The sequence below is a fragment of the Odocoileus virginianus genome, chromosome 26 (assembly GCF_023699985.2).
Source record: "Odocoileus virginianus isolate 20LAN1187 ecotype Illinois chromosome 26, Ovbor_1.2, whole genome shotgun sequence".
NCBI lineage: Eukaryota > Metazoa > Chordata > Mammalia > Artiodactyla > Cervidae > Odocoileus > Odocoileus virginianus.
In genome coordinates this window covers 15516330-15542228 of record NC_069699.1, presented here as the reverse complement: position 1 = coordinate 15542228, position 25899 = coordinate 15516330, and the positions used below count along the sequence as shown (strand labels likewise).

At 39.2% G+C, this 25899-nt stretch overlaps 1 protein-coding gene across 3 annotated transcripts in view; it reads right to left on the bottom strand.

Annotated features, from left to right (window-relative positions):
* RAD18 (RAD18 E3 ubiquitin protein ligase) overlaps positions 1-25899 on the bottom strand; it is a 104687-nt gene that overhangs the window by 23342 nt on the left and 55446 nt on the right. For 2 of the 3 annotated variants that reach the window (XM_070455606.1, XM_070455608.1), the window contains 2 exons: positions 21257-21394; positions 8610-8787 (listed from right to left, as the gene is read on the bottom strand). In XM_070455606.1, the coding sequence (XP_070311707.1) occupies positions 8610-8787; positions 21257-21394 (316 nt within the window). The remainder of the gene's footprint in view (positions 1-8609; positions 8788-21256; positions 21395-25899) is intronic. The other variant, XM_070455607.1, reaches the window with a different exon arrangement.

Sequence of the window (25899 nt, the reverse complement as noted above, 5' to 3'; positions counted from 1 at the left end):
TAAAGACCTTCCCCAAAAAGACCAGTAGGCTCAGGCCACCACACCGGGGAGAGGACGCCCACATGTACCTCACAGCCCATTCACAGCATGCTCTAGTTGCTGCCAAGGAGAGACAAACCAGGACCATTAGGAAATATTCCTGACAAAGAATTCCAGGTTCTGGGCTTGTGATTTTTCTGCCTGAGACCCAGAGATTTTTATTTAACATGTTGGTGAATTTCAGTTTGATGAAAGATTACTTCATATTTCAGTTCATTATCTATTAACACAAGATGGAAAAGCAAACTGTTTCTCATCAATAAACACATTTTCTCCCATCAGTTTGAGGATCAATCCATTTGTCTCAGCGCTTTCTAGATAATCTGTCCCACCCTCCCCCGGCATCTGCTTGTCTACCACTTGTTCAGACATCCTTCCCACATCCCTTCTGGGAAGCAACAGGCAAGTGAGCTTGGCAAAATGGGCACAGAGAGGCAATGAGCTCTGGGTCTCCCCCACCAACTAACGCATCTCTCAGGCTAGAGATACAGGCAGACATCCACAGCATAACCTTTATTAGCAAAGCCAAAGGAACACCAGACCATCTCCAACTTCAGCTGGAGTCACTGTCTTGGCAGATCCCACTGGTACTCCGTCCCTTTCTGCTTGCCTTTGGCCCCTGATGTGCTTGACCTGACCCCCAACTGTCAGCTGTCAGCACCTCTGCCTGCCGTGCTAAAGCCTGCTCTGTCACCAGCATGAAAGGCTGGAAGCAGGAGTGAGCAGCCCCCCAATCAAATAACTAATATCCATGGCCCTTGCCTTGGGTGGGACAACTCAGGAGAGTGTTTTAAAGCAGTTCCCAGTTGCTCACAGCGACATGTGGTTTGATAACACGTCACTTAAATGCTGTCCTCCCTTTCCTGTCTCACTTTCCCACTTCTTACAGTTGTTCTTTCGCCTTCCAAATTAACCACTTCCACTCAGATCCTTGTCTGCTTTTCAGCCCAACCATTTCAAGAACTCCAAGTTTATACTCTTTCAAGAATGTGAAGATCTAGCTGGCTTGGCCATAATTATTGTCAATCAAGAGACTTTGGGCTCTGAGCTCATCTGGACCTAGGTTCAAATCCTGGTACTGCCATCCACCATGTATATAACCCTAAGCCACCTATGTGACTCCTTCAACCTTTCATTTCCACTTCTCCACAATGGGTTTCCCTGTGGACTGAGTGATGTGATGCTGAACTCTCCAAGCACTCACATAACATCTGTAGAAACCACAGTGCCCACAGGAACAAGATTTTACCATCTACTATTTCATTAACATAACCTGACTGTCCCAAGAGACTCTTGGATACGAAGATAAAAGTTATGAATAACTTTTTTGTTGAGTCCAAAAACTTCCTACCAAACCCACCAGCTTTTCAATAGAAAGTATCAAAGGACATACCCCCAAGAACTCTTTGAGCCTCTCTCCTCAAAACCCTCACCTGGCTCTCCTCACCAGTCCTGAACTGTGAGGTTTACCCAATCCTAACCGAGACCTGTGGGCCTCCCTGGTGCCCCAGTGGTACAGACTCCACCAGCCAACATGTGGGTCCTATCCCTGGTCTAGAAGATCTCCTGGAGAAGGAAACAGCAACCCACTGCAGTATTCTTGCCTGGGAAATCCCTTGAACAGAGAAGCCTGGCGGGCTACAGTGCATGGGGATGCAAAAGAGTCAGACACAAATTAGTGACTAAACAACAACAAGCAAGACCTGCCTTGAAAGAAAGGACTCAAACCAAAACGGTAATCTTAACACACAAATCAGCCAAGTCCCTCTGGCTGAGACTACTTTGCTGCTACAGGTCATGTTTCCGGTTCCTTTCAATAAGCAAAATAAGTTCGGCATGGTCTTCTCAACAGGCAGATGGTGCCAGCGTTCTACATTCCTTGGATGAGTGTCAACAGTGGCATTTTTCTCTTAGGACTTCCCCATCATTCTCCAATTTACATACAATTTAAGAAAGGATGAAACTGAACTACTCCTTAAAATTTCCAACAAATGGTAGTCAAGATTTCTTCACATATTTGTGGGTTTTGCTTTGGCTTTCTTCCTCTTAAGAAGTTTGGACAGATAGCTCTCCAGAAAATGTCTGAAAAGTGAGGAGAAGTTGTACCAAAATATATCAAATGCATGGTTGAAAATTAATAAGCCTTTTTGCCAAAGTTTTCACTGTTCTGTGCCTGTATGTGTGTTGGGCTTCTACATAAAGATGCTGCTTTGACTTAGCACTAGAGAAGTGATGGTTTTGGCCAGGAACTGTGAAAAGTTAAAACACATTCATCCACACCTTATCTGACCCAGGTTCTTTTATGACCAACACTTGGCATCTGCAAGAAGCTTCATGTAAGTTACCGATTGTGGCTGTTGTTAAACTGCTAAGTCGCGTCTGACTCTTTGTAACCCTGCAGCATGCCAGACCTCCCTGTCCCTGACTCTCTCCTGAAGTTTGCCCAAGGTCATGTCCATTGAATCAGTGAGGCCATCCAACCATCTCATCCTCTGTCGCCTTCTTCTCTGCTACTGTTATCAAGCAGTAAAATTAGCTGGTCTCTGTGATACTCTTTTATACTGAAATCACAATGCCTGTTTCATTAGTCCACACTCTCCTACACACCAAAGCTGAGATAACCATGTTGTGTGGGTCCTGAACAGACTGATTGAAATAAATATGGCCTCAGCAATGGAAAAACCATACTCGGCATCCCATGTAGACTCCTGGCTACCACTATCTTTAGTCAATAAATCATAACTATAAATCAAATTTCCTTTAGAAAATCTTCTGGTATAAATAAACTTTTTTGACTATGGGCAGCGAGCCTTTTCAATAATTTTTTTAATTTTAAAATCTCACACTTAACAAAAAAAAAAAAATGACTCAGACCAATCATCCAGATTTTCCAATTGCTAACATTTTGCCACACTTGCTTTCTCACTCTGTGTGTATGTGTGTCTGTGAGTGTGCGTGTGTACCCACATACATGTAAGTTATTTTTTTAAGCACTGAGAGTAAGTTTCAGCGATCATGTCCCTTTAACCCTTTAGTGTGCATCTCCTAAGAACAAATATATGCACTTACATGATCTTAATAAAATTATTAAAATCAGGAAACTGAATACTGATATAACAAATGACATTATTTATGACCTTATTCAAGTTTTTCCAGTTAAATAAAAGTCTCTTTTTAATTTACACTGCCTAGAATTCAAGTGCACAAATTTCTTTTTTTAATTTAAATAATGATCTAAAGGTTCTTCCAAAGAATAGCATGAACTATTCATCTCTATATGAAGATAAAGCTTCATCTCTAGGGTCACAATCAAAAGCATCTTTTAAGCTAGCACTCAATAAAAATGTAGTTTTCTCTGCTTGCTTGCCAAAACTCAGGGAATAAGGGCCCACTCTCTTTAAGAAGAACAACAAATTAATTTACAGAAATTTGGACAAGTCTCTTAAGCTCCTGGAAACTGTCTAAGAGGAGTACAAAAATCTAAAATTCTTATCAACTTATTTATCCTCTGTCTTCATATTGGCAAGAAAGAATCAATATAATATTAATTATTCAAACTCTAGGAGAAGTATTTATTTAAGAGCTAAGAGTCAAATTAGCAACAAACTACATCCTAATAGTTATGTGGAATGGATACATCTATTGGAACTTAAAATAAGATTATTCTCATCTGTCAGCCCAGCGTATTATATTAAGTTTAAATACTGCTCCAACAGAAAGAAAAGCGATAGTTTATTCAACAGTATAATAGTAAGATCTATAATCTGTATAACAGCTTTACTGTATGAATTAAAAAACAAATCACAATATATTTACACTCACATTAAACCTAACACAGTATTACTTGTCTCTTAAAAAGAGAAAAAAAGAAGCATAAAAAATTATAAAATACTAAGGTCCTCTGTTTTAAAAATGCTCCTCTATCTATATATGCATCTATACCACTATCTTAAGAAGGAAGTACATACAAAGGTGGTAATATGAAAAGTCATTTCTGGCTGAAAAATTATGGAATTTTACTTTTTATTTGCCTAAATTTTCTATTTTTCATGATAAATATGCGTAACATCTAAATGAAAAGTACTTTGGAAAACCTAGTACTTTACAACAAAAGCAATAAAACTTTCATAAAAAGAAAAAAATGAGAAAATTTTTGCAAAAAATCACAGAAATAAAGATAGGAACACTTCAATATACAAGGAATAAGTCTGATTCTAGAAGGTTGATTCATGGTCTGAAATGGACACGTGGTAAAAAAAAAAATACAGATATGTACCAATGATTATTATGCTTGTCAAAAATAACAGTATTACATAATTTCACAGTTGGAAAAGATCCAAACAAAGTCACTGAGTGTTGTGCCCCATCTTCCTTCCAACTGATGTCTGAATATTAAGGAAAGTAAAAATTGGACCAGACAAAGACCACTAATCTCTGAAATGCTTTGATTCCACTAAAGGCATCTGGGCGTAATGGAGGAAGTCGAAATTACTTTCTTCATTGTGGGAAGAATAAGAGAAGACAGAAATAAGAAGGGCTCAGAAAAAGGGAGACAGCTGAGAGCAAACTTAGGGAACAAGTGATGGAGGAATGTCTTAGAGGAAGTGGATGAATTTGTCTTAAGAAAGAATATGCCTTTAGAAATGTCTTAAGAACTATACCTTTCTCTTTAATTAACAGGAAAGAAGAGGTCAGAAAGAAAACCTAAAATGGAAAGGAAGATCTGGAGACAGGTCAGATGACCTCCTTGGTGAGCTGAGAGACAAGGTATTCACTCAAAGTGTGGAAACAGACATGGACAAATGGGTTGGAAATGCAACAAGGAGTAAAAAGAAGACTGTGGCTTGGTGGTGAGTGCCCAGTTGAGGCCAATTAAATGAATTTTCAAATGAACTAATTAGCCCAAGCTTATAGCTTTATATAAAGTTCAGAACAGAAGTAGGGGAAAAAACGATAAACTGTGGAATTTACTCTTACGATACAGCTTAAGAATTAGAATGAAGGAATTGGGGACTATGAAAGCATTTCTGAAATATTCAGTCCTAGAAGCTCAAGTTTTCCAGTATTACTGAAGGAAATTCAATTGATTTGATCTTTATAAAACTAGAAATAATAACCATGTATTTATCAAAGGCTCTTATTACGTCTACTATCTTATTTCATCTTCCCAGAAGATCTGAGATAGACGATATCTATATATGCTTTTTATAGCTATGGAAACAGACTTCAAAGATGGACTCCCAAATCAGCCAGCAGATCCTGACTTGAAGCCGGTCCTTTGCGGCTGCACCACCGGGGCTTCCCTTGCTCACTTCCTCCTTAACAATCTCCTCTGGACCCAGCTGCCCAGTGGCCTGCCCTGGTATCAAACCAAATACCACTTCACTCACACTTTTCCCCTTAACTTTAGTTTGTAGGTTATACATAAGGAACAGACTCAATCTTTCAAACTTAAAAATCTTAGACTGACAAACTAACAGGGCAAATGAAAAGAAAGACTTATTCATACTTGAGACAGGAGTAACAGACACTGACTGCTTTTTCAAGGTCAGCCAAGCAAATCCTTATATTCAGTCTCTAGAACTAAGCTTCCAACATTTGCAAGCAAAAGTCAGTAATTTTTTTCCTTGTTAGAGCTGCAATTAGAAACAACCCAAATGTCCATCAACTAATAAAAGAAATTAAATGCAAATCCATAAAATGGAATATTATGGAAATAAAAAGGAATACAGTACTGAAACACAATACAAAATGGGTGAACCTTGCAGCCAGTATGCTAAGTAAAAGAAGCCAAGTTACAGAAGACCACATATTATATGATCCCATATATATGAAACGTCCAGACAAGGCAAATCCACAAAGACAGAGAGTAGATCAGTGACTGCCAGGAGAGTTGGGAGGAAATGGAGAGTGATGGCTTAATGGGGATGAGGTTCCTCTTGGAGGGTGATGAAACTGCTCTAAAATTGTGGTGATGGTGGTATAATTCTGGAAACATACTAAAAACCACTGATTGTCACTTAAATGAGTGAATTGTATGGTACGTATATTTTATCTCAATAAAGTTGGTAAAAATTTGCAATTAGCAGGCAGTTTCACTGGTCATGGTGTATGGGTGAATGTGTAGACATACATACATGCATTAAAATATGGAAGAATATAAGAGCTTACTTAAAAAAAAATTAAATGGTTTAATAATCCTCTCACAGCTCAGACAAACATGAATAAGTTTGTCTGAGACCAAGACCGCCAACCAACTCATCCTGTTTCCCACACTCTCACCAATAGATAAAAATCCACCTGGCTGCCATGTCTCCCCTTTCACTCTCCTCCATTCGCCCCACTACAAATTTATAAAAATGTCCCATTTCATTCTGGCATTCCAGAACTTTCAGGGATCTCATGCTGCTGCTGCTAAGTCGCTTCAGTCGTGTCCAACTCTGTTCAACCCCATAGACACCAGCCCACCAGGCTCCCCCGTCCCTGGGATTCTCTAGGCAAGAACACTGGAGTGGGTTGCCATTTCCTTTTCCAATGCATGAAAGTGAAAATTGAAAGTGAAGTCGCTCAGTCATGTCCGACTCTCAGCGACCCCATGGACTGCAGCCTGCAGCTCCTCTGTCCATGGGATTTTCCAGGCAAGAATACTGGAGTGGGTTGCCATTGCCTTCTCCGAGTGATCTCATGACTATGCTCAAAAACTTACTCTTCTTTCCCTGGACTCCGTTACTCTTCCATTTTTACTTATATTCTGGTAAGTTTTGTGTTTAAAAACAAATAATACCCACTGAACTTACAGGAATGCCCTGACCCAGTGCCTGGTCAGTGCCTAACCTGGCACTGTCCATCAATGCCAGGTCTTGGAGAAACTCAGGCATTTTGCCCTTACCCAAATCAGGATACAATGTTTCTGACCTTGAAAATCCTCGGGGCAAAATGAGAAGATTCTCCATTCCTGATACTTGATTCTAAACAACCTGAAGCTGTTTCCCAAGAGCCCTAAGAAAATAGAGGATCTTAGGGTATAATCTTCTTATAAAAATTTTCTTCTTAATTTGGTATTTTAGATGAGACAGAATCTACCGTTCTAGAGTATTGTTAACAATTTTTAAATGAACAAACAGCAAAAATCGAATAATTTCCAAGATATGTTCACAGTGTCACATTGCTATTAGCATTTCAGATTGGTAGGATTCATTCAAAAGGCAACAACACCTATCACTGTCAAAACGATGCTGGAGATATTAGAAACAAAAGTTTTCTATAGGAAGAGCTCTACCACAGCTTCAGGTGTATAACAAACACTGAGGAAAATGTAGAAATCCAATAGAAACTGAAAAGTTTGATCAATCATGGCACAGAAACCCAAGAGAATGCTGCACGCACTTGAACACAAAATGGTAACAATACACAGATTAACACTATGTCATCTTTCAAAATCACATCATCATCTTAAATTGTCTTTTAAAAAACCACTTGGAAAAATGACTCACCTTCAAATCTCTCATTTTTAAAGGTTTCCCATCCATTTTATTTGCTCAATTAAATTCTTCTCTTTGTGTCTTTCTTGTTATCTCTACTTTCTAGTATAGTTGTCTTTATCGCCTTCACTCACTCTCTTGATAAAAATTTTACTGTCAATCATGCCTTCTTTTCCAACCCTAAGGAAAATATCTATATAAAGGCTACATTTACAGCAACATAGATGGACCTAGAGATTGTCATACTGGGTGAAGTAAGTCAAAGACAAATACCACATGATATCACTTATATGTGTAATCTAAAAAAGCATAAAAATGAACTTCTCTACAAAAGTGAGAGAAGGACTTCCCTGGTGGCTCAGACGGTAAAGCGTCTGCCTGCGATGTGGGAGACCTGGGTTCAATCACTGGGTTGGGAAGATCTCTTGGAGAAGGAAATGGTAACCCACTCCAGTATTCTTGCCTGGAAAATCCCATGGCTGGAGAAGCCTAGTAGACTACAGTCCACGGGATCGCAAAGAGTCGGACACGACTGAGTGACTTCATTTTCACAAGAGAGAAAGAGTTACAGATTTAGAAAATAAACATATGGTTACCAAGGGGTAAGGGAGGAGGGATAAATTAGGAAGACAGGGACTGACATATACATATCATAATATACAAAATAGATAACTAATAAAGACCTACTGTAAAGCACAGAGAAGTTTACTCAATACTCTGTAATGGCCTATGTGGAAAAAGAATCTAAAAAAGAGTGGATATATGTATATGTGTAACCAATTCACTTTGTTGTACAGCAGAAAATAACACAACATTGTAAATCAACTATATTCAATAAAAATTTTTAAAAAATTTTTTAATTAAAAAAGAAAAGGCTATAGAGCAGAAAACAAAGTCCCCTGTGACCACAATACATACCCTCCACATCCTGCCCTGCTCCCTTTGTGAACCTTACAAAGTGGCAGGAGACATGGGAGGAGAGTGGGAACGGCGTCAGGCCTCAGAGCTATTTTCTGGTTAATTCTGCCTGTCTCTCAGCATGCACAGGAAACAGAAATCTAAAATAATCAACTATAGCAAGTTTCTTACCTTTTGAATGAATCTGTTTCTGAGGAAAAAAGAACTTCCTCTTCAATATCAGTACACCTGGAAGAATGATCTTGTCTGTCAGACTCTAATTTCCCTGGGGAGTCCAGCTTTGATTGAGGGAGGTGATTTGTTACTACCGAGGGTGTATCTGAGAATTTCATTTTATTATCTTCCTTTCCTACAAAAGAAAAAAGAATGAAAGGAAAAAATGAAACATTTAAGAGCACCTTAAAATTTATAACCTGTATATTTATTATTTCCACCACATTTATTATTGCTATTTGTACTTGGTAAAATAGAATTTTATGTAACATTGACTCCAAAACTCTAGTTTTGGAGCCAGAGAATAAAGAACAAGCACTACAATTGTGCCATTTGCTTATATTGTCCACCCATGTATTTCCATATTCATTAATTCAAAAGTAAAATTTTCTCTGAAATCAGGAGTGGGGAGAAATTTATAATTCTAATGAGGTTTTTATTTACAGTATTACTAAAGAATTCCTGCTTATTTCATAGATAGAGAATAGTGATAAACATTTAAAAAATTACAAAAAAGGATAAAAGTTCAATTAATAAGAGAACCACAATCTCTGTCACTGATTGCTGTACGGTAGTGAATCTTTCCAGTCATTTTCCTAAATCTGTTACACAGAATCTACTATTCACTGGCGAAAAGAAAAACTAATCAGACATAACCAAGATATCTGTCTGATCCAACACACATCACACTTCTACTCATCCCTTGTCATATTCTCACTTCCTGAGGTCTCTTAAGCAGATCAAGGCCCAGGACAGCTGAGGGGATGCAGACAGTGTTTGCCAGAATGTGACCTGCAGGTGTGACGAAGGTCTGCAAACACGAGGGCAGAAAGTCATCTCCGCGCAGGAGATGTGTGCAGACCCTCCCTCGCCACGCAGGGCAGGGCTGTGCTGGGACTTCAGCTGTGCTGGCTTTAAGATCAGGGACTGAGTCAGCACCTGACCCCCTTGGCATGGGCCCGAGGACAGACTCTCCTTTCACGTGTTTGCTCACAGAGAAGCAGAGCTTTTACACACCACTCCTGCATTTGTGGAGACAAGTGACCTTTCACAAAGGACACCAACAAGAACTGTCAAGGTTTTGTTAATAAAGACAAAAATTACGGAAAAGCAGTAAGACAATTCTTCAGACAAACAAACCTTCCCAACTCCATATGATCAAGATTTTTCCAGAAATAATTGTAAGTTTTTGTCACACTGGAGAACAGCATACATCACACAAGAGTATAATTTCTAAAACTAAGCTCCTGAGGAGGAGCCAAGATGGCGGAGGAATAGGACGGGGAGACCACTTTCTCTCCTACAAATTCATCGAAAGAACATTTGAATGCTGAGCAAATTTCACAAAACAACTTCTGATCGCTAGCAGAGGACATCAGGCGCCCAGAAAAGCAGCCCATTGTCTTCGAAGGGAGGTAGGACAAAATATAAACGATAATAAGGGAGTCAAAAGAGCTACGGACGGAGACCCGTCCCGGGAAGGGAGTCTTAATAGAGGAAGTTTCCAATCACCAGGAAACCCTCTCACTGGCGGGACTGGGGGAAGTTTTTGGCAATCTAACTGGGAGGAAAAATTAAACAAGGCCCACAGATTACGTGCCTAAAAGCAACTCCCAGCAGAAAAGTACCCCAGACGCCCGTACCCGCCAGCAACAAGCGGGGTGGAACGGAGAGGAGCGGGCGGCATTGCTTAGGGTGAGGACCGGCCCGAAGACTCTGAGAGCAATCGGAGGGAGCTTTTTTAAACTGTGGGATAGCAAGGGACAAAATTAACTGGCCCGAACACACTGCTGGTGGTTCGCAAAACAAAGGGACTGAGAATCTCCAGAGAAGAGCTGGCCCATCCCCGCTGGAGGTAGGAGGCAGGGGGGAGGGGAAAAGGGCAAACTCAGCCCCTGAGAAGCCATCCCCTCCCACACTGCAAACAGGCCCCCGGTTCCTATCTAAAGACTTCCTGAGACCCGACTGGCGGCGCGCGCTGGGGCCGCGGCGGGGGGGTGGGGGTGGGGGAAGTGCGCCGTACCCGGGGAGAGTGCGCCCAAGCCTCTGGCTGCCTGAACCGCTCAGGCCGGGGAAGGCACAAAACGCAGGAGCAACCGAATCTGCGCTTTTGTGGAGTACCCGAAAACTGGAACCGCACTCAACGCAGGGCCCGCTCCATATAGAGCAGCCGGGAGCCTGAGCAGTGTAGACGGCGAAAGCACAGACACCCGTGAGCGGGGCAAACCCAGTGTGGCCGGAACACGGTGAGTGCTATCCACACAGAGCGGTATCTGTCTGCAGCGCCCCGCCCTCCCCGCAGCAGGACTGAACTGAACTAGAGAACCTAAATAAGAGATCACCTCCGCCCGCCTGTGTCAGGGCGGAAATTAGACACCAAAGAGACGGCAAACAGAAGCCAAATAAACGAAGGGAACCGCTTCAGAAAGGACCGGTGCAACAGATTAAAATCCCTGAAGGTAACACCGACTACACGGGAAGGGGCCTACAGATATCGAGAAGTGTAAGCTGGAAAGAGGAGCTATCTGAAATTGAACTGAACCTACGCTGACCGCAACAACCCCAGAGAAATTCCTAGATATATATGTACATTTTTTTTTTAATTTAAAAAAAAAAATTTTTTTTCTTTCCTTTTTTTAAATTTTTTATTTTTTCTCTTTTATTTTCTTTTATAATTCCCTATTACTCCCCCATTACTCCTCAACTTTCATTTTCATATATTTTTACGATTTTTTTTAATTAGGGAAAAAAATTTTTTTTTCTTTTTTTTTTTTTCTTTTTCTTGTTTTTCTCCTATTTCCTTTTAGAGTCCTCTAAAACTCCTCTATTATTCCTTAACTTTCATTTTCATTTCACTATAACCTTGCCAAAAAAAAAAAAAAAGAGAGAGAAAGCCTATTTTTAAACCGAACTTCATATACAGTTCTAAATTTTCTTTGTGTTTTTGTTTTTAAATACTGTATTTCAAAGAGTCTAACCTCTACACTAGATTTTCAATCTTTGTTTTTCAGTAGTATGTGATATAAATTTTGGTCATTTAAGAATCCAATATTCAGTTCCCATTTCTATTCAGGAGTGTGGTGATACTCTCCCACTTTTGACTCTCTGTTTTCTACCTCAGAACACCTCTATTTCCTCCATTCCCCTTCTCTTCCCAATCCAACTCTGTGAATCTTTGTGGGTGTCTGGGCTACGGAGAACACTTTGGGAACAGATAACTGCATAGACCTGTCTCTCTCCTCTTGAGTCCCCTTTTTCTCCTCCTGCTCACCTCTATCTCCTTCCTCCCTCTCCTATTCTTCATGTAACTCTGTGAACCTCTCTGGTTGTCTCTCACGGTGGAGAATCTTTTCACCATTAATCTAGAAGTTTTATTATCAGTGCTGTATAGTTGGAGAAGCCTTGAGACTATTGGAAGAATAAAACTGAAATCCAGAGGCAGGAGACTTGAGCCCAAATCCTGAGAAAACCAGAAAACTCCTGACTACACGGAACATTAAGGAATAAGAGACCATCCAAAAGCTTCCATACCTACACCAAAACCAACCACCACCCAAGAGCCAATAAGCTCCAGTACAAGACATACCACGCAAATTCTTTAGCAACGCAGGAACACAGACCTGAGTGTCAACATACAGGCTGTCCAAAGTCACACCTAACACAGAGACCCAGCGCAAAACTCATTACTGGACACTCCATTGCACTCCAGAGAGAAGAAATCCAATTCCACGCACCAGAACGCTGACACAAGCTTCCCTAACCAGGAAACTTGACAAACCAATCGTCCAACCCCACCCGCTGGGTGAAACCTCCACAATAAAAAGGAACCTCAGACCACAAGAATACAGAAAGCCCACTCCAGACACAGCAATCTAAACAAGATGAAAAGGCAGAGAAATACCCAACAGCTAAAGGAACATGAAAAAAGCCCACCAAGTCAAACAAAAGAGGAGGAAATAGGGAATCTACCTGAAAAAGAATTTAGAATAATGATAATAAAAATGATCCAAAATCTTGAAAACAAAATGGAGTTATAAATAAATAGCCTGGAGACAAACATTGAGAAGATGCAAGAAATGTTTAACAAGGACCTAGAAGAAATTTTAAAAAATCAATTAAAAATTAATAATGAAATAAATGAGATCAAAAACACTCTGGAGGGAACCATGAGTAGAATAACAGAGACAGAAGATAGGATAAGTGAGTTAGAAGATAAAATGGTGGAAATAAATGAAGCAGAGAGGAAAAAAGAAAAAAGAATAAAAAAAAATGAGGACAACCTCAGGGACCTCTGGGACAATGTGAAAAGCCCCAACATTCGAATCATAGGAGTCCCAGAAGAAGAAGACAAAAAGAAAGGCCATGAGAAGATACTCGAGGAGATAATAGCTGAAAACTTCCTTAAAATGGGGAAGGAAATAGCCAACCAAGTCCAAGAAACCCAGAGAGTCCCAAACAGGATAAACCCAAGGCGAAACACCCCAAGACACATATTAATCAAATTAACAAAGATCAAACACAAAGAACAAATATTAAAAGCAGCAAGGGAGAAACAACAAATAACACACAAAAGGATTCCCATAAGGATAACAGCTGATCTATCAATAGAAACCCTTCAGGCCAGAAGGGAATGGCAGGACATACTTAAAGTAATGAAAGAGAATAACCTACAACCTAGATTACTCTACCCAGCAAGGATCTCATTCAGATATGAAGGAGAACTCAAAAGCTTTACAGACAAGCAAAAGCTGAGAGAATTCACCACCACTAAACCAGCTCTTCAACAAATACTAAAGGATCTTCTCTAGACAGGAAACACAGAAAGGTGGTATAAACGTGAACCCCAAACAACAAAATAAATGGCAACGGGACCATACCTATCAATAATTACCTTAAATGTAAATGGGTTGAATGCCCCAACCAAAAGACAAAGGCTGGCTGAATGGATACAAAAGCAAGACCCCTATATATGCTGTCTACAAGAGACCCACCTCAGAGCAAGGGACACATACAGACTAAAAGTGAAGGGCTGGAAAAAAATATTCCACGCAAACGGAGACCAAAAGAAAGCAGGAGTCGCAATACTCATATCAGATAAAATAGACTTTCAAATTAAGTCTGTGAAAAGAGACAAAGATGGACACTACATAATGATCAAAGGATCAATCCAAGAAGAAGATATAACAATTATAAATATATATGCACCCAACATAGGAGCACCACAATATGTAAGGCAAACGCTAACGAGTATGAAAGAGGAAATTAATAGTAACACACTAATAGTAGGAGACTTTAATACCCCACTCACAACTATGGATAGATCAACTAAACAAAAAATGAACAAGGAAACACAAACTTTAACGGACACAATGGACCAGCTAGACCTAATTGACATCTATAGGACGTTTCACCCCAAAACAATCAACTTCACCTTTTTCTCAAGTGCACACGGAACCTTCTCCAGAATAGATCACATCCTGGGCCATAAATCTAGTCTTGGTAAATTCAAAAAGATTGAAATCATTCCAGTCATCTTTTCTGACCACAGTGCAGTAAGATTAGATCTCAATTACAGGAAAAAAATTATTAAAAATTCAAACATATGGAGGCTAAACAACAGGCTTCTGAATAACCAACAAATCATAGAAGAAATCAAAAAAGAAATCAAAATATGCATAGAAATGAATGAAAATGAAAACACAACAACCCAAAACCTATGGGACACTGTAAAAGCAGTGCTAAGGGGAAGATTCATAGCATTACAGGCCTACCTCAAGAAACAAGAAAAAAGTCAAATAAATAACCTAACTCTACACCTAAAGCAACTAGAGGAGGAAGAAATGAAGAACCCCAGGGTTAGTAGAAGGAAAGAAATCTTAAAAATTAGGGCAGAAATAAATGCAAAAGAAACTAAAGAGATCATAGCAAAAATTAACAAAGCTAAAAGCTGGTTTTTTGAAAAAATAAACAAAATTGACAAACCATTAGCAAGACTCATTAAGAAACAAAGGGAGAAGAACCAAATTAACAAAATTAGAAATGAAAATGGAGAGATCACAACAGACAACACTGAAATACAAAGGATCATAAGAGACTACTACCAGCAGCTCTATGCCAATAAAATGGACAAATTGGAAGAAATGGACAAGTTCTTAGAGAAGTGTAACTTTCCAAAACTGAACCAGGAAGAAATAGAAGATCTTAACAAAATGATCACAAGCAAGGAAATCGAAACTGTAATCAGAAATCTTCCAGCAAACAAAAGCCCAGGACCAGATGGCTTCACAGCTGAATTCTACCAAAAATTTAGAGAAGAGCTAACACCTATCTTACTCAAACTCTTCCAGAAAATTGCAGAAGAAGGTAAACTTCCAAACTCATTCTATGAGGCCACCATCACCCTAATTCCAAAACCAGACAAAGATGCCACAAAAAAAGAAAACTACAGGCCAATATCACTGATGAACATAGATGCAAAAATCCTTAAAATTCTAGCAAACAGAATACAACAACATATTAAAAAAATCATTCATCATGACCAAGTGGGCTTTATCCCAGGAATGCAAGGATTCTTTAAAATCCGCAAGTCAATCAATGTAATACACCACATTAACAAATTGAAAGATAAAAACCATATGATTATCTCAATAGATGCAGAAAAAGCCTTTGACAAAATTCAACATTCATTTATGATTAAAACTCTCCAGAAAGCAGGAATAGAAGGAACATACCTCAACATAATAAAAGCTATATATGACAAACCCACAGCAAGCATCACCCTCAATGGTGAAAAATTGAAAGCATTTCCCCTGAAATCAGGAACAAGACAAGGGTGCCCACTCTCACCACTACTATTCAACATAGTTTTGGAAGTTTTGGCCACAGCAATCAGGGCAGAAAAAGAAGTTAAAGGAATCCAGATAGGAAAAGAAGAAGTGAAACTCTCTCTGTTTGCAGATGACATGATCCTCTACATAGAAAACCCTAAAGACTCTACCAGAAAATTACTAGAGCTAATCAACAAATACAGTGAAGTTGCAGGATATAAAATTAACACACAGAAATCTCTTGCATTCCTATACACTAACAATGAGAAAACAGAAAGAGAAATTAAGGAAACAATACCATTCACCATTGCAACAAAAAGAATAAAATACTTAGGAGTATATCTACCTAAAGAAACAAAAGACCTATACATAGAAAACTATAAAACACTGATGAAAGAAATCAAAGAGGACACAAACAGATGGAGAAATATACCGTGTTCATGGATTGGAAGAATCAATATTGTCAAAATGGCTATACTACCCAAAGCAATCTATAGATTCAATGCAATCCCTATCGAACTACCAACGGTATTTTTCACAGAACTAGAACAAATAATTTCACAATTTGTATGGAAATACAAAAAACCTCAAATAGCCAAAGTAATCCTGAGAAAGAAGAATGGAACTGGAGGAATCAATCTGCCTGACTTCAGACTCTACTACAAAGCCACAGTCATCAAGACAGTATGGTACTGGCACAAAGACAGAAATATAGATCAATGGAACAGAATAGAAAGCCCAGAGATAAATCCACGAACCTATGGTCACCTTATCTTTGACAAAGGAGGCAAGGATGTACAATGGAAAAAAGATAACCTCTTTAACAAGTGGTGCTGGGAAAACTGGTCAACCACCTGTAAAAGAATGAAACTAGAACACTTTCTAACACCATACACAAAAATAAACTCAAAATGGATTAAAGATCTAAATGTAAGACCAGAAACTATCAAACTCCTAGAGGAGAACATAGGCAAAACACTCTCTGACATAAATCACAGCAGGATCCTCTATGACCCACATCCCAGAATTTTAGAAATAAAAGCAAAAATAAACAAATGGGACCTAATGAAACTTAAAAGCTTTTGCACAACAAAGGAAACTATAAGCAAGGTGAAAAGACAGCCCTCAGATTGGGAGAAAATAATAGCAAACGAAGCAACAAAGGATTAATCTCAAAAATATACAAGCAACTCCTCCAGCTCAACTCCAGAAAAATAAATGACCCAGTCAAAAAATGGGCCAAAGAACTCAACAGACATTTCTCCAAAGAAGACATACAGATGGCTAACAAACACATGAAAAGATGCTCAACATCACTCATTATCAGAGAAATGCAAATCAAAACCACAATGAGGTACCATTATACGCCAGTCAGGATGGCTGCTATCCAAAAGTCTACAAGCAATAAATGCTGGAGAGGGTGTGGAGAAAAGGGAACCCTCTTACACTGTTGGTGGGACTGCAAATTAGTACAGCCACTATGGAAAACAGTGTGGAGATTTCTTAAAAAGCTGGAAATAGAACTGCCATATGACCCAGCAATCCCACTTCTGGGCATACACACCAAGGAAACCAGATCTGAAAGAGACACGTGCACCCCAATGTTCATCGCAGCACTGTTTATAATAGCCAGGACATGGAAGCAACCCAGATGCCCATCAGCAGACGAATGGATGAGGAAGCTGTGGTACATATACACCATGGAATATTACTCAGCCATTAAAAAGAATTCATTTGAATCAGTTCTAATGAGATGGATGAAACTGGAGCCCATTATACAGAGCGAAGTAAGCCAGAAACATAAAGACCATTACAGTATACTAACACATATATATGGACTTTAGAAAGATGGTAACGATAACCCTATATGCAAAACAGAAAAAGAGACTCAGATGTATAGAACAGACTTGTGGACTCTGGGAGAAGGCGAGGGTGGGATGTTTCAAGAGAACAGCATTGAAACATGTATATTATCTAGGGTGAAACAGATCACCAGCCCAGGTTGGGTGCATGAGACAAGTGCTTGGGCCTGGTGGACTGGGAAGACCCAGAGGGATCGGGTGGAGAGGGAGGTGGGAGGGGGGACTGGGATGGGGAATACATGTAAATCCATGGCTAATTCATTTCAATGTATGACAAAAACTACTGTAATGATGTAAAGTAATTAGCCTCCAACTAATAAAAATAAATGGAAAAAAAAATAAAAATAAAAATAAAACTAAGCTCCTGATGTTGTCTGGCTTTCACTAAGCCTGCTCATTACCAGTACAAGCCATATCCTCTAACGTTTATCTTAGAAATGGAAATGAGCAGCTAACCAAGACAGGATCTCTAGGATCTTCTCTTGGAAACAGACACCTATGACCAGGTTAAGAGAACACAATGACCCACTGAACCCAGGTGACTATCACTCAACTTTCTGGGTGAATACAATCAAGTTGGTAATCCAGGGAGAAGGAATTTAACATAAGACTATCTTTTATTTTTACACCTGATTTATACTCTTCTCTTACTTCTTTCATTTAAAGAAAATCTTAATTAATTTATGTATTTTTGGCTATGCTGGGTCTTTGTTGCTCTGCGGGCTTTTCTCTAGTTGTAGCGCACACAGGCCTCTCTTTGCAGTGGGTTCTCTTGTTGCAGAGCATGGGCTCTAGAGAATGCAGGTTTCACTACTTGTGGCTCCTGGGCTCTAGGGCACAGGCTCAATAGTTATGGCACATGGTCTTCACTGCTCCTCAGCATGTGGGATCTTCCTGGACCAGGAATGGAATCCATATCTCTTGCACTGGCAGGCAGATTCTTTACCACTGAGCTACCAGGGAAGCCCCTTCCACTCTATGTAAGCTTCTATAGGATAAATTTCCTCTTGCAGGCAAGTATCATTCAACAAGCATGGGCAGTGAAAGTCAGTTATCCTACTTATCTGTCCATGGATCTCAGGAGAGAACTCCAAATAAAGCCAAATGCATGAGGCCCCCAACATCAAACTTCTCCAGAGACATGCATCAAAAACAGATGAAGGTTCTACTTAAGAGGACACATATCTCATGCACTTATGCTAGCACTCTGATAAGCCAGTTATTGTAAAGAGCAAATGTTACACTGGCTGTATGACACTGTACAAAGCCCAACCTTTCAGCCTGTTCCATTCTCTCTCTCTCTCTCTCACACTCCCCACCACTCCCAGACACATGCATTCACACACAGCAATCTACCAGCAGTGCTCATCTCTGAACCCTAGAGAGAGTAAAAGTCATGCGCACATACACAAAGAACACACAACTCCTGAGTGTAAGCAATCAATCATCTTCAAAAGAGAGTCAACCAATAAACAAAAATATTCTCTTTATCTGAGATAATAAGCTGGATTTTCTCAGGGATTAAACTGCTTCCTGGCAACATATTTTAACAACAGCATGAACTAAGTTGCTGACAAAGACCACAGAGAATATACCCAAAAAACCTTGTACTCAGTCAGCAACCTTCTACATAACACCAGGAGAACAGAGGACAAAAATAAAGAATGCAACAGCACCAAAAGGATAAAATATTTAGATGTCAACGAACCAAAGCAATCCAGCAATACAATGCAATCCCAACGGATTATTTTTTTGACAAATAGAAAAATCCATCTCAACATTCACATGGAATCGTAAAGGAATCAAATGGCCAAAACAACCCCGAAAAGGAAGAATAAAGCTGGAGAACTCATATCCTCTGACTTTGAAATTTATTACAGAGTTATGGCAATTAAAACAGGATAGCTGTTTTAATGGTGTAAGAACAGATATACAGACCAATTAAACAGAACATACAGTACAGAAATATACCCTCACATATACAGTCAACTGATTTTCAGAAAGGATGCCAAAAGCATTCAATGGAGAAAGTATAATCTTTAGACAAATGGTATTCAGAAAACTGGATTACTGACATGTGAAAGGATGAAGCCGGACCCTTACTTATACCATATACAAAAATTAACTCAAAGTGGACCACAGACCTAAACATGACCTAAAAGTATGAAACCCTTAGGAGAAAAAAAGAGGAAAACTTCATGACACTGATTTTGCAACAACTTCATGAATATAACAGCAAAAGCATAGGCAACAAGAGAAAAAACTGATAAACTGAACTTCATCAAAACAAAGCACTCTTGCATCAAAAGATACTATCATGGAAACAGAAAGACAACAGAGAAAAACTTTATATAAGGAATTAATATTCAGAGTATTTAAAGAATTCCTAAAACTCAACCACAACAACAACAAAAAAGCCAATTAAAAATTGAGCAAAGAGCTTAAACAGACATTTTTCCAAAGAAGAAAAACAAATGGCAAATAACCATATAAAACATTCTTAATCTAACTAGTCATTAGAAAAATATAAATCAATACCACAATGAGATACAAATTCATATCTACCAATACGGTTTCAGTAAGAAAGATGAAAATAACAAGTGATGAGCATACAGAGAAACTGAACTCCTCAAGCACTGCTGGTGGGAATGTAAACTGGCACAGCCACTACAGAAAATAGTCTGGTGGTTTCTAAAAATGGAAACAAAGAATTATTGTGACAACCAGAAATGCCACTGCTAGGTATTTACCCAAGAGAACGGAAAGCAGAGGCTTGAACAGATGCATGAACGCCAATGCACACAGCAGCATTGTTCACAATAGCCACAAGGTGGAAAAAGCCCATTACAAATGAATGGATAAACAAAATATGGTCTATAGAGGCAATGGAATATTATTCAGCCATAAGAAGTAACAGATTTTGATATATGCTATAAAATGAGGACCTTGGAAGACATTATGCTTAATGAAATAAGCTGATACAGAAGAAAAAATAATATGATTCCACTTTTATGAGGTACCCGAAGAAGCAGATTCATAGACACAGAAAGTAGACCAGGGAATACTAAGGTCCAGTGGGGAAAGAGGAAGAGCTATTATTTCACAGGTTCGTTTTGAATGGAATAGTGATGATGGTGACACAACATTGTGAACGTACTCATAGCCACTGACTTGTATATTTATGAATGGCTAAAATGATAAATGTTATGCATATTTTTACCACAGTAAAAAAAAAAAAAATAAAGAATTTTCTTGTGCACTTTCCTGTATTATGATTGTTTTGTTCACTGGCCTGGGCTTCCCTTGTGGCTCAACTGATAAAGAACCCGCCTGCAATGTGGGAGACCTGGGTTCGATCCCTGGGTTGGGAAGATCCCCTGGAGAAGGGAAAGGCTACCCACTCCAGTCTTCTGGCCTGGAGAATCCCATGGACTGTACAGTCCATGGATTTGCAAAGAGTCGGACACGAATGAGCGATTTTCACTTCACTTAAAGTCCTGGCAATATAAATATTAATCTCAAATTTTTAAATGGGCTAAAATTAAGGAATGTGCGATGTATTAGCTTTAGATATTTTAGCAAAACATTCCATCCAAAGTAAATACCAGTGAACTATAGTAAAAATAATTTATTCTCTTTGTAGGCTATCTGAGGATGGGCAGCAATAAATCCTATATCTCAAGCTTAAACAACTAAGAAACTTCTGATTTATCACTGAAAGGAAGAGAGATTTTTAGAAACTGTATCTTCAGGACACCTCCCCACTCATTTATTTCTGGAGTAATAAAGCTAGTTTACACCCAACAACTGCTACAGGTCTAAATATACTAGTAAGTCCAAAGTCCTTTGATTTTATTTTTCTATATTAAAAATAGTAAAATTCAATATACTTCTGTTTTTAATTAAAGTCTCTTACCCACAAATACAGAGGATAGTTTTTCTGTAGATTCATCTTCTCCTTTTGTTACTTTTCTTTTGGACATTCCAACAGTCTTTCTGTATCCTTTTTTGGCTTGATCCACCAGAAGCTGAAATTCATCCTTATGTTTTTTACCTGAAATTCAAGCCGTCAGTAAATCAGGACTATAAAAGCTACACATCTACAATGGACAAATCGTAAGAATAATCAAAGAATAATCAAGAAGAAAACTGGACAAAGTGAACACAAAGAATAATCAAGAAGAACACAAACGTGCTCAAGAACAGCACCCTGTGAACTCATTTACAATGAATTTAAAAGGCCCGGGGGTGAGGGGGGTATGCTGTGGCAACCTTCTTTTATATTAGTATCTTCTCCCTTTCTCAGATACAGACTTGAAACATAACGTTCCTAGTTTAAATCTGTAGGTTTCTCCCCATGTCCCATACTCTTTTAAAAAGGTTTTTTGTTAGAGCATAAAAGAGGATATTTTCTTAAATATTTCCGAAAGACACCAATCTAACTTCTAAGATATAACAGTACTAGGAGGAAGAATATTAACTCAGTTTAAAATAAAAGCTTCTAGGAAAGATGGATAAAAACAAAGAATACCCACTTTAATTCCCCCTTTCCTTCACATTTCTTACCTGTTTTCTAACAGGACCCCTTTGATAATCTAAGACCCTCACCACCATCAATCTATTTTGGTATATTCTAATTAATCAATCTTACTTTACTACTACTTCAAACACTTCTGAAGATAATTTAAGCCTGACCTCCAGGTCACCACTATTAATGTACATTAATTTACTCAATAGAGTAGCCACTCATTGTTAGAGCATGGATTTGAGGACATCTATTTTTGATTCTGAACCAAGGTTCAAACAGCTGAGGCTGCACTTAAACACTGCTGCTGCTGCTAAATCACTTCAGTCGTGCCAGACTCCGTGCAACCCCACAGATGGCAGCCTACCAGGCTCCCCTGTCCCTGGGATTCTCCAAGCAAGAATATTGGAGTGGGTTGCCATTTCCTTCTCCACGGCATGAGTGCATGCCAAGTCGCTTCAGTCACGTCTGACTCTGTGTGACCCCATGGACAGCAGCCCACCAGAATCCTCTGTCCAGAGGATTCTCCAGGCAAGAATACTGGAGTGGGTTGCTATTTCCTTCTCCACTTAAACAGAAGCAACCTTAAACACTTAAGTCATGGTCTAAAATGATGTTGTAAATTCTATACAATTTTAGAGTCATACTGCAAATGGTTAAAAGTTTTTAAACTGTTTTCATCCAATAACCACCATTTTCTCTATAGTGAAGTATCATGAATAACTGCATTTAGGGGTAAATTTGGGCTTCAGTTGAAAAATGATGCATTTTCTAAACCTACCCTTCTAGATTTCCAGTCATCCCCTGCCTATGAGCTATGTTACAGCTCTGTAAATTGTAAATAACTAATGGCAATGAAAAATAATTCTTGTCTATAGACAAGTAGAATCCTGTCTGGTGAAGGTTTGACTGACTTCCCTCCCCTACTGTGGAAGAAGCTAGTTTTGCCTCTATTTGCACACTCATTTCAGTATTCCCCAATCTATACATGTGACTGTTCCTTGGACATTAGGGAGAGACTGTTCCTAATTCCAACATATTTACGTGTATGGTATGTGTATGCAAACTCCCAGTAAAACTAATGTGTTGGGCTGTAAAGTGTCTGGTAGGTTTTAAATAAGAGACTGGCTAAAATTTCAGGAACATATAAGTTGCCCATAAAGATTATTAGGAAAACTGAGCTCTTTAGAAAGAGGTGAGATCCTGTGATTAGGCAAGGGTAACAGCACTATGGGGTCCACATAATCTATTCAGCTCTGTTAACAAGTCTCCCCCACTGTTTACTTACAGATTATGGATTTAAGAATTTCTCAAGAAACTTCCTAATGTAATCTCGTAACAGTTAAGAAGGCTTAACAACTTTGTCTTCTGAAGGAATAAAATCCCAGGTTTAAAAAAGAGATTTTCTTTTTAAATCTAATTACCCCTACAGCTAGACTAGAAACAAAAGTAAATGGCAACCACCACTCCAGCTTTGGCCCAAGAACTCCAACAACTCCTGCTCAAAAAATGAACAATGCCAAGAGATTATGACTGATAAAATTGTTCCTACTCATTTCTCCACCTCATTTTAGGAGTACTGCCATTTGGCAAGGAAAACTTCAGAGTTTAAATTCAATGCCCTGAATTTACCTCTTAGAAGTTTTAAGTGGATCAGATAGTGGTAGGAGTAGATGAATAAGCTCACATGCAACCAAGTCATATTCTTCAAGATTTTTAGTCCTTGAATCATACCTTTCTGCCATGCCAAGTGGAAATATAATATTCTCCAGTGCCAAGTCAAGTCCTTCATGCCCTGACCACCTTCACTGCTCTTTTTAGAGCATATTTTACAACCAGAATATCTCTGGGTCTGCCCATGAAGCCAGGCGTATACCAAAATCAGGATCCAAGAGTGGGACAGTCAAGCCAGTACAGTGACACCACTGAGATACATACTCATCTACTTTATATCACAGAGAGTTTGAAGTCAGGGTCTCCCAAAATAAAATCTCATGTCTTTTTTTCACCAACTAGCTATGACAGTCATGCAATGAAACATGGATTAAGAACAGAATAGTAAAAGCTAACACTCACTATGGGATTATTCATTCAACTGTGAACTGACTAGCCTCGCTTTAAATTTATGATCATAAGTCTCAAAATGAGCACTCAGCACTATCATACAACTTTTCTACCTTTCTCCAGTAAACTTTTACAATTCTCCAAAATGTCAACTTCACACTTTCGCCAAAACTGCAGCACTTCCTTCTCAGCTGGGCTCACATCACTCTGAAAATACAGATGAGTTCTAACAGGAACTCTGACATCTTACAACTACTACTGCTTCATCTGTGCACACGTGATCTATCTTCCCTCGCAGTGAGCATGCAAAGGCTGTCCTTGCTGCATTTAAGGACCAAGCTCTAATTTATGCTCTGAATTCCATTAAGGACTTCTCGAGGATATAATACATGCAATTATCCTTTCCTATATCACCAACTTCTCCTCTCTTTTGAATCTTTCCCAGTGCACACAAATAAGCTTGGGATGGGACTGTGCTTTTGAAAGTGAGAGTGTGGGTTGTGAATAAACTTAGTAGGTCCAGATCAGCAATTTTAAAGGAATAGGATGAAAAGTGCCAGAGTGCATTAAAATGGAAAGAAAAAACAACCATGATGTCCTTCAGTAGGTTAAAGGATAATCAAACTGTGGTCTATCCAGAAAGTGGAGTGCCAACCAGTTCTAAAAAGAAATGCGCTATCACAGCATGAAAAGACAGAAGAGCCTTAAACGAATAGAACTAAGTGACACAAGGGGCGTCCCAGGCGGCACCAGTGGTGAAGCATCTGCCAGCCAAAGCAGGAGATGTAAGAGACGTGGGTTGTACCCCTGGGTGTGAAAGGTCCCCTGGAGGAGGGCACAGCAGCCCACTCCAGTGTTCCTGCCTGGAGAGCCCCATGGTTAGAGACTGGCAGGCAACAGTCCTCGCAGCTGCAAAGAGCTGGACATGACTGAAAAGACTGACCAGGCATGCACATTAGCGAAAGACGGCAATCTGAAAAGGCTACACACTATATGATTCCAGCTGCATACAGGACATGCACAAAAAGGCAAAACTATGGAGACAGTGAAAAGATCAGTGCCTGGGGCTGGGGGTGGGGAAGCGAGATGAGCAGATGGAGCACAGAGGACTTCTGGGGCAGTGAAAACACTCTGCATGATATTGTATTGGTAGATACATAACACAAATTTGTCAAAACCCATAGGATGTACAACACCAAGAGAGAACCTGGAAGTAAACTAGACTGCGTGTGATTATGAGTGTCAATGTAGGTTCAACAGCTGTAACAAATGCACTACTCAAGTGTGGGAATGTTGGTATTTGCAGAGGTTATGCATGTGTGGAGGCAGGGAACACACAGGAATTCTGTAATTTGTCCCCATTTTAAAAAAAAAGTAAGATCAGTCATAGTTTGGATAAGCATAACCAATTGTCTTTGGAAGTCAATTATCTCACTACTTTTATTTTTTCAAAGTCACTAAAGAAATTCTGAGAAAAAATGACGGAAAACAATTTTTTCTAATGTTGGAGACAGTCAAGCTCAAGGAGGGTACACACGAACATCATTTAAAAATATCTGAATATAACTTTTAAAAAACATGGAAAGATTAAAAACTGTTTTGCAAAATTTATTTCAGTAATATGTGTGCATACAGTTAATAGTAATATAAAATAAATTTTTCACTGTGAGTTGCAGTAAAAACACATCAGATAACCATTGGGTTAAGTATCTTTCAACTTTAAAGTGAAAGTGAAAGTCGCTCAGCTGTGTCTGACTCTTTGAGACCCCATGGACTCTATAGTCCATGGAATTCTCCAGGCCAGAACACTGGAGTGGGTAGCCTATCCCTTCTCCAGGGGATCCTCCCAACCCAGGGATCGAACCAGGGTCTCCTGCATTGCAGGCGGATTCTTTACCAACTGAACCATCAACAAACAAAACCGTCCCTGGACCCAGCACCCACCTCCAGCTTTGACTTCATTTCCCTCT